The sequence below is a fragment of the Atheta coriaria genome, unplaced genomic scaffold, assembly GCF_025399875.1.
Source record: "Atheta coriaria isolate IRGN ID8LTWV9N9 unplaced genomic scaffold, Caltech_Dcor_3.1 hic_scaffold_5_pilon, whole genome shotgun sequence".
In the NCBI taxonomy this organism is placed as follows: Eukaryota; Metazoa; Arthropoda; class Insecta; order Coleoptera; family Staphylinidae; genus Dalotia; species Dalotia coriaria.
This window is the reverse complement of record NW_027045447.1, coordinates 5,640,231-5,650,312: the sequence shown is the minus strand read 5'-3', so window position 1 is coordinate 5,650,312 and position 10,082 is coordinate 5,640,231. Positions and strand designations below refer to the sequence as shown.

Below are 10,082 nucleotides of genomic sequence, written 5' to 3'. Positions count from 1 at the left end.
TCCAAGCTTCATCAATTAAGAGAAATCTATCACTATTTGTTACATTAACATCTGTTGACTCTGATAATGAAATAGGCGAGAGTTTATCTGGATGGTTTTGTTTCACAAGTCGCTGATAACTTTTTTTGAGCTCTTCGAACGTGGCGGAAGGACTGCACTCGAGTATTTCGTAGTAATTGAGTGCAGAGTTCATGATATCAGCGAATTTAACCAGAATTAATCTCAAATACAGACGAAAACGTGGGTAAAACAGCTGTTAAAATTTGGTTAAATATTTGCAAAGAAAAAATATTGAATGAACGAAACATTCGAATAAAACGCTGAATAATAATCAATATTTCAACAATTATGCATATAATTATTAAGTTTTTAAAAAGTTGTTCAGTCAAAACATAAATATAAGTTTCATTCAACAGAAATGGAGTTAAAATAAAAAGATTTTTGAAATTTCTTCATTGAAACAAGTTAAATGTGGCCCTGTGCATGTTATATTTGTCCTTCATTCGACTTTGCTGGTGATTGTCAAAGTTGGGAGTCGTTTGTTGATGTTTTGGAACACTTTGGAATCACATCGAAAATCACGACTGTAATCACAACCTTTTCGACATAAAATTAAAAATTATACATTATTATAAACTGTGATTGATTAACAAAGCCAATTGTCAAAATGGCTACGAATTCCGAGCCAGTTCAAGTGAGTTCGCTGCCTTTACCACCAATGCAGTATATCAACCAATATACTGATGAGTTGATCAAACGCGGAAGGGCCCCACGGCCTCCACCACCAATTCATGACCAATACAGCATGTTTGGGAACTCCTTCAATACTGAAGAAGCCATAATTCGACCTCTTGAAAGTCAGGTAACTAAAACTATATTTGTTAAATTAATAATTTTCATATACTTGAAGAATTTCTTGGTTCAATTAATATATCATTTAATATTTTACAGGGAATAAAACGTCTCTATCCACTCCATTTTGACCGTCGTCGTGAACTGAAAAAACTAAACCTCTCACTTCTGGCAAATTTCCTTGACCTTCTCGACCTTTTAGTCCACTGCCCTGATTCTCCCAGAAGACAGGAAAAAGTAGAAGACTTATCACTGCTCTTCATTCACATTCATCATCTTCTGAATGAGTTTCGTCCACACCAAGCACGCGAAACACTCCGAGTGATGATGGAGTTACAAAAACGTCAGCGCATTGAAACCGCCGATCGTTTCAAGAAGCATTTAGATAAAGTATTGGAACTGCTACAACAAGCAATTAATAATCTGCCTGAGATGATGGAACTGGATAATAAGATGTTTGTCAATACACATGCGGGTGCAGCGGCCAGCAGTGATTCAGCAGCAGATAGTAATTCAGATAAATGTTATATTCTGGATAGGATTATGTGTAATATTGTTGATAATATGTAAGTTGTAATCATATTATCAGCTCATGGTGTCAATTTATGTCTTGGGTAAGTGAATGGAAACATGTGACAAGGAAGGAAAACTTATGATAGGTTTTTAATTTGACTTCTGCTCATTTTCACATTGTTAGAAGGGTGTTAGGAGGGTGAGTGGATGTGTGTGGAAATAATGTAAGTTAATTTAATTGTAACAATAAATAATTGTGTGTTTGAGGAAACATACAGAAAATAACTAAGAATATGAATAATTTAAATCATTTTTGATTGATTTGGATCATAATTTGAATTTATACGTTTTTGCAACAAGTGGTACGTTTTTAATTATGACTTCCATCGTTTTTTCAATTTTTCATCAAAATATTTTGAAAATCGGTGACATTAAGCCATGAGGAAACTGAAAAAGTAGCAAAAATCAACGATTTTGTAAACATTTTCAAATTTTGCGTCAATTTATTCATTTTATCTATTAACTTATTTATTTATTGATTTCCTATTAAAAATATCGCTAAGAACCAACTTCCGCTCCTTTTTATTGATTATAGTTCTTAATCATGCATTAAACATTTCATAACTCATAAAATATTAATTTAAACACAAAATAAAATGCATAATAGTGACTTACATAATGATTGAATAAACATAACAATTTTTAACTCAATTTGGATGAAAATTAATTTTAATATAATTGTTGTTTGCTTTGTTGATGATTGTACAATCCGACGAATCTTCTTTGGCTCCCAGCTCTTGTTTGCGCGAGTACATAGACTGCGCAAGCATGTGCTTGCTCTTCAGAAGCACCGCCAACACGCCTGCGTTGCCTGCTTAGTTAGTCTTCGTGATTAGTTCTTGTCGACTGGTCGTCACTTCTCCCACAAACTCATAATTCACACAAGTTTTTGTCGTCATTTTAATCTTCAATCAGTTTTTTAACAATTTACACTGAATTTATGATAATTTAATTGAATGTTAAGTTTAGTTAAAGTAAAAGTGATACAAAACTTGAAGGAACATCAAAAATGGTAAGTTTAAATAAGTATTCATGATAATTCAAGAAAAAGTTATCTTAAACCTGTTGTTTATTTTGTTATTCATAAAAAAAGCATGAAAAAAATTGTATGAAACAAGTTATAATTTAAATTAAACTCATTCACAACTTTTACTAACTTTTATTTGTGCTAAACATCAACAAAACGATTAATTTACTTTAAATTTATCATTCAATACGTCCACAATCAAAGAATCTCTGAAATAGAACTCGTGAAACATTCAATTACGATTCATTTCTCACACTTCTTCTCAATAAGCATTATTCCGATGCAAAACAAAGCTAAATCAGACGTGAATCAATTAAAAACCATTCATAACAAATAAGGTAAACGCTTCAAACGCCACAAACCACAATTACACTATACTTCATTACAAATAATTGCACAAACACATAAATTGCAATTGAATGTATTGTGTAGGTACCGCAAATAATCACCATAACCTAGTATGGTGCCTAGGTGCAATATGGCGGTTGTAAAGTAAGACTATCAATTATTCCAGTAACGACCAGTAATAATAAATACCATTTGTATCCAAAACGCGAGTAAACGCGCCGCTTTTGACCAGAAAAAAATATTAATGCATCGTGCGGTCCATTCGCGGATTCACGCATTTTTATTACCTCGGGTGGCAAAACAAGACCATACGATTTACAATCTGTAGCAGCTGAAGCAACGACTCATGCAACGACACGCAAGTAAATTTACATTTAATGGATATTATCTTCTTTATGTCTTGTACAACCATCCAGAGGAATTTATCTAGGTTGCATGTGTCTAACTGACCCTGCTGATGCATTAAAAGTGAAGAGTTAAACGATTTAATTAAATTCAATTCGATTTGTTCATTTGATATGTATTAAGGCAGGAATTTTAATTTTATAACAGCAGGGTAATGAATTAAGGTTATTTTTGATGAATTGCAGAATGTCGAACAATGCATCAAGGATAGTTTTGTCGTTGGAAACACGCGTGGATTTAATGATGTGTTTAGATGCATTGCTGTGCACTCTGATCTGATTTATTGCACGCCAGTTGGTTGTGTGCGATCCTGGCTATTGCAAAACGTTTGCAATCGCGTAAATAGTTTAAATATCGACTACTCTATAGAGTAATAAACATTCTTGATCTTTTGCAAGAGGATATATGCGCATTAAGTGCATCGCCACTAATTAAGTGAATAATTATTGATCAGAAAGTATATATAACTAAAAATTGCATAGGAAAACTTGAAATTTTCGTAAAATTTGTACTTTTCGTTAATAAATATTGTTTTAACATAATTCTGGCTTAAAACAAACTGAATTTTTTTGCAAATTTAAAATTTATTTGATATTAATATTTAAAAATCATCTGTCAATTAATAAATGACAGTTATGTCAAACCTAACCTCTCGACATAACCTCTACGTGCTTTTTCTTTTTATTTGTCAAAATTTGGCACTAAAATGGTTTTTATTGGAACAAATTGTGAATTAAAACCATTCTTGAACTCACACACAAAAATTCATCAAAATTTGTCTTAATATTTATGAAGAATTCAGTAACATACACACAGTCAGACGATTTATGCAACTAAATATACAAAAATGTAAAAAAATTGGTTTAATTTTATAAAAAAAATATGATTAATGCAATAATGCACTTTATACAACCATGAACTATGCGCAGAAAAATGTAAGCACATATGAAAAAATGCAAATGTTGTGTATTAAACAGATAACACTAGAAAATAACGGTAACAATCGATTGCAAACTGAGCAAATAAACGAAGAGACTTTTTCTGCGCTGTGTTTAATGTTTGTTTAGGACAGCTGACAATGAAGTAAAACTAAATAAATATGGAAAGCAAACAAGATGGAACAAATGAGAACCTGAGTACTTATTTATAACAGTAAATGAACCTTAACCAAATGTCTAAATGAAGTGAAATGAAAGAAAATACATAGTGAAAGACAATCACTGTCTGCAATCTGCACTAACGGTAAAGTTAAAAGCCCTACACAATTATTTATTGACAATTACTTTTACCAATTTAAATAATAAAAATATAGTAGCTATAATAATATTAATTTAATAATACTGCAGACGTGATTTATGATAAAACATTGTCACGCTTACGTTATCAGAAACATCACGTTTCTTTAAAGGGCACTCTTTGACCCTATTGACAATCACATTAATGATTTATTGTTTTGATCACGTAGAGCAAGATCAGGAAGTTGCGAGTATGTCCAGTCACGAACAACGACTGTTTGTTTCATCAATGATGATCATTTCACATTTCACGTGCGAGAGGATAGAAAGTGTTGGATTCAACTTTAACCACCAGTTTTTCGATTATGTTTCACATTTAAATTTAGCGTGTAGGTCAAAAACTGGAACAATACCTAAATCCATAAGTCACGATTTTTAGACGAATAAGAAACAAACCGGAAAAACAAACAAAACAGTAGAAATTCGTTGAATAACGCAAAATACAAATGAGCTACTATGACTACTGTTTTTTTCTCTTCTCTTTAACGTTACACAACAACGCAAACCATTAAAACCATAAAAATAAAACACGTTGGGACAAGTGACAGTGTTTTCTCTGAATGTGAACAAAAAACGCGTGTAAAGTTAAAAAATTTAAAACAATTCAGAGAGTGAAATTTTAAATAAAATTTGAACGCGATCGAAATGGTAATTTCTCGTCGTTTGCATGCGCATCACGACATCAAACGCATCGTGAACACACAAAATCACACCACGTTACAATTGAGACATTGAAACTCGGAAATTATTCTATCGCGTGCGTTGGGAAAACCAAAAAGCCGAATGTAATAAAATAAATATAAATAAAAGTTTGCTGTTTGCTTGAATTTATTAAGAAAATCTAATTTATAATTAGGTTTTTAAATATTTTTATAAGTAAAACAGATGAGAAATTATTTGGAGGTAAAATTAGAATTGTTGCACGTAGTACTCGTAAAACCATGAAATCAACAAAATTAAAGTCGTTAACATTTGAGGAGTCGCACTTATGTTTGGAGATGTAATAATAATGATTGTCTTGCAAAACATTTCTGACGAGGTGAAGCAGACGAAGAAATGACCCTAATTGTTTCGGGTATTTTACATTTTTAATTTCATGTGTTAGGGGCATAATTAAAATAATTATTTGTTTTGTTATTTAATTTTTATGAAACTAATTTTATTTAAATTTATATTTGAACCATGAAATACTGTGAAACTAATCAGTGATTATTAGTAAAGAGTCAAATTTTGCACGAAACAGATGAAAATCAATGAAATTATTTATAAAACAACTCAACAAGGACGTCACATATCCAGGAATTTTGTGTTTTATTGAATTTTTGCTAAATTTACCGAGGGTGTTACTTAACATTGTCGTCAGAAGAAACATTTGTATAATTTTTAGCGTGAAATTAAAAATTGTAAGTTTTTAATAATTTAACTATCAATTTCTGCAAAAATATCTTACTTATTACAAATTATATACATTTTCCAACATTATTCGATAGTATTACTAACATTTACGGTCGTAAATAATTGTTAATTACGATTATAATTCAATTACTCTTCTAACTATTCATTAAATGAAGAATAATTTAATTCCAATTGCGACTATTGCAAAAACTAATTTTATTCCGTTTTATTTCGTTAATTTTGTGCCAAAACCTACAAAACAAAATTTATTCTTAAAATAATTGCAATTAATTGTATAAATTTGCATTAACATTAAATGTCTGCGTTACTTGCACCTCAAAAACTGGAAATAAAAGTGATTAAATAATGTTGCATTTAAAGTTTAACCATTAACTTCCTGGTTCGACGATTGATGAAAAAATAACTGCTGCCATTTATAGTAATCTCGGCAAGCCTAGTGTAATGTGCACAATTATTCCATTGATGCAAACGCAAAAATATATATAATCTGAAAATATTATATAATCCACGTGTGTACACTGCGCGAATCTCCAACTCTTCTCTTCGCCTCTGCAGACATAATTTACATTCACTACAAGCAGAAGAGTTTTAGCGCTCGGACAAGCCAAGCGAATAGCGAATATATTATGAATCTTAACTCGAGTCTCAAAGTTGGCTGTGAGTTCTCATCCTCTCATGAACGAAAAGTAGCAATAGTAGCAATCGCAGCAATAGTCGCAATAGTGCTGCGAGGCAATTGGAGCTTATGGGAAATGTGCATCCAGTGCATCTCTCTAGTTGCTAACAACTAACAAGCGACTGCAACCGCAAGAAATGCAATATGTTATGCAAGCGCGTGCATTAATTGCGCGCCGAACGCCGAGTGAAGTAATAGAGGCATCTAAACGCGAACAAAGCCGGGAATAAAAGCACAACGGAAAATAAAAACAAATTTAATGGACGAGTTTATTTACCAACAACAACAGAACCTATAAAGTAAATTAAGGTTGATTAAGATAATAAAAAGTTAAAATTGCAAAAACAGTTGATTAACTGCGTTTTATTTTGTTAATTAAGTTCTAAATCATAAAATATTAACCTTATATGCATTTTTACTGGTTTAGAATTAAATTCATAGCAAATTAATGTGTTTGCAATACACTTTATGTAAATTTTGTGGTATTTTAAGTATTTTTGTGTATTTTTCTTTATTTCTTGAAATGTTGTTTGCATATATGAACAAATATTCAACGTCACACAAAACACTGCAAAAACCGTTGATTAGTTGAGTTTAATTTTGTTAATTTTGTTGGAAATCATAAAATATTAATGTTTTATACACTTTTAATGTTTTAAAATAAAATTTATAGCAAATCAATTCACTTGTCATATATTCCTTCTGAAATGTTCTCTTCTTGTAATCTTGGTTGCATAGATGTACAAATACGTAACATCACACATAAAAATTGCAAAAAGCGTTGATTAACAGCGTTTTATTCCGTTAATTTAGTTCAAAACTATATAATTATTAAAGTTATTAATGTTTCATGCATTTTTGTTGTTTCAGAATAAAGTTTTTATTTTTTTAAGTTTTTTCGAGTCTTGCTCTTCTCTATTTGAAATATTGGTTGCATACATGGCCATTGCAATCATCAACATTTATTTTCTTCCCACGCATTAAATATCTATGCAGAACAAATTTTTAATTCGTTTAATAACTTAATTTCTCCAAAAATAATATTTATTATTAATTTAAAGTTACTAAATCTTGTTATGTGTCTTGTATAATACACACTGGCCCGATGTCATAATTCATGATCTTTTGGTGAATGTAACATGATGATTCAGTACGTAAATAATCGATTAAGTGGCTCCCTTCACCAAAAATTCACCAAAACTCATCTGATGTCTTAATTCTCACAATTTTTGGTTGGTATTGTACACATAACTCTATATAATCTAATTCTATAAAGTTATGATGTTAGTTAATATTTATTTAATGATTATTTTCGAGTTTTCTCGCACCAGAACAAAACGATCACGCACATAAATCACCCACACCGATGTAAAAGCGATTTGTTCATTCAATATCGCAAGAAACTCACGAATGATGATAGTTCACACGCGTATTGCACACACTGCACGCGTTTCATTCTTTTATTGTTCATAAAACCGTATTAATCTATAAATTAATCACTTTTTTGTTTGTTTGCTTGTTTGTTTAGAATTTCGTGTTATTATGGATGATTTCATTGGTAACGCTAATGATAAAAACATCACACGCTGGAATTAGTTATCAAAGCGTCAGTTTCATCCACCATCCACAAAAAATCCGCCCGTTTCATCCAATACCACGCCCAAATTCACATCCAGGCTCCCATCATCCTGTTCATTATCCAATTGCAAATGTAAACTTTTTCGAAAACAATTTACCGCATTCTTTCGGTGATGAACTTTGGCCCACGAGTATTTTTGATGAACCAGTGGACTTTTTGGATATTACACTTGATACGCATCTTTCACATCCAGGAAATCATGAACTTGAACATGGACCTGGTCATGATCATGATTTTATCAATAAATTAGGTGAGTTATGTTCAAAAAATGATTAAATTTATGTGATTTCAAGTTTTTTCTTTTAGAATTGCCTCCGGACCCATACCTACTCACTGGTTACCGCGCAAAACAAGCCGCTGATTATCTCTATAGTCATGAATTATTCTTCAAAGACATTCCGCATGCGAAAGCACTTCTAAAATTACAAGAAAAACGACTAGCAAATGGTCTAAGACCAAATCGTCTTGGAAGTATAAGCATACGCTCGCCATTTAATCGAGATCATGCCAAACGCTATTCGTTTTAACCTCAATTTAAAATATTTTATAACATAACCTAACTTAAACGTAAATATTTACTATTTACAAACGTATTTTGTAATATATTGGTACAATATTTATATTTTTTACTATAAATATATATTGAGTTATTTTATTTGTTGGTTCTAATAATATAATCGTGCAAGAAGAAGAGATACAGACAACAAGATGGCCGCCCATGATGGATGTGCGTTAATGGCGGAATTACACAAGTCCCCACGGCAGAAGCACATTAAAACAGGTCGGTATTGCCATTTTGTGTACGCACACCGATCTTCACCATCAGAAGGACCACGTTGGAGGCATATTCTTTGTGTTGCTACACCGTATTCTAAAAATTACATCATATTAATAGAGTTAATGATAGGTTATACACTTTTAACCTAAAAACTGATTGTACGTGCTTGAATGATGAATATTCTCTTACTAATTTTAAAGTTTGATAATTATTGACCTTCTTTTGTTATAAAACAATATTTTACCTTCTTTAGGTGCATTGCTTTCAGTTTCAACGATTTTACCACACCAACCAGAGGCGCACGGACTCATCTCGACACCTTTCACGTCTTTGCTCTCAATTTGCGTCGCATTGTACGTGAACTGATCCTTACAGCTTCCCATTTCTCCACGGGACCGACACACGAAACATCTTTGTATTCCTAAAAGCAAATATCTATAAGTATGAATATATTAAAGTAAAAATGTTAAAATTGTACCTTGTGTAAATCCAAATGTAGAAACTACGAATATCACAGCCATGAGTAGTCTCATTTTGTTTAATTATACGTCGGTACGTCTGGATAATAATAATTTGCGTTGTGTTATAGTTTTGTGTGTTTTTTCGGCTTTTGGCGAAGAGTTAGCAAGATATTTAGTGATGCACTGTACAATGGCATATGTTGTTAGCCATTACATTGTTTACCGCGATGAACTAAGCCGAGTGAAAGTCGATTTCTTGACGTCTACAAGTTTACTAGCTGTGTAGTTGCTGCACCAAGCCTCGCCTGTTCCTCCTGCTGCATTCTACAAGAATTCGTCAGCAGTTCAAGTCTGCAGTCACCAACAAAGAAGGGGAAAGCAAAGAACTTAAATATAATTTTAAGTCTATTAACGTATGCAACCATTTCACCACCTACCAAGGATACTTCAACGCTTATCTGTTTTGTTTTTATTATTTTCTAAGTTGAATACGTAATCCATGGTAGTAATTTATAAAATATATTTATTAATATAATTTGTGATTTTCTTGGATTTTACAGTTTTGTTTGCGAGTTTTACATGTTTCGCCCTGTGGGCATCAGCAGAAAACTG

The 10,082-nt window shown here is 31.8% G+C and overlaps 2 protein-coding genes across 2 annotated transcripts; one reads left to right on the top strand and one right to left on the bottom strand.

Moving 5' to 3' along the window:
* The first annotated feature begins 494 nt into the window (after positions 1 to 494).
* Positions 495 to 1,657, top strand: MED7 (mediator complex subunit 7). The gene is made up of 2 exons (XM_065302203.1): positions 495 to 862; positions 952 to 1,657. The coding sequence occupies exons 1-2, from the start codon at positions 668 to 670 to the stop codon at positions 1,420 to 1,422; spliced, it is 666 nt and encodes a 221-aa protein (XP_065158275.1). The 5' UTR covers positions 495 to 667; the 3' UTR covers positions 1,423 to 1,657.
* Positions 1,658 to 8,703: 7,046 nt separating this feature from the next.
* Positions 8,704 to 9,847, bottom strand: rtv (QVR superfamily protein rtv). The gene is made up of 3 exons (XM_065303227.1): positions 9,488 to 9,847; positions 9,254 to 9,430; positions 8,704 to 9,102 (listed from the first exon to the last, which is right to left on the bottom strand). The coding sequence occupies exons 1-3, from the start codon at positions 9,540 to 9,542 to the stop codon at positions 8,897 to 8,899; spliced, it is 438 nt and encodes a 145-aa protein (XP_065159299.1). The 5' UTR covers positions 9,543 to 9,847; the 3' UTR covers positions 8,704 to 8,896.
* Positions 9,848 to 10,082: the final 235 nt, after the last annotated feature.

Bases quoted from the DNA above. Each gene is read 5' to 3' on its own strand.
- MED7 (XM_065302203.1), top strand. From the start codon at position 668: ATGGCTACGAATTCCGAGCCAGTTCAAGTGAGTTCGCTGCCTTTACCA. The intron at 863-951 runs GTAACTAAAACT...AATATTTTACAG, and splicing joins TTCGACCTCTTGAAAGTCAG to GGAATAAAACGTCTCTATCC.
- rtv (XM_065303227.1), bottom strand. From the start codon at position 9,542: ATGAGACTACTCATGGCTGTGATATTCGTAGTTTCTACATTTGGATTT. The intron at 9,431-9,487 runs GTACAATTTTAA...ATTTGCTTTTAG, and splicing joins TACATTTGGATTTACACAAG to GAATACAAAGATGTTTCGTG. The intron at 9,103-9,253 runs GTAAAATATTGT...TGTAATTTTTAG, and splicing joins AAGCAATGCACCTAAAGAAG to AATACGGTGTAGCAACACAA.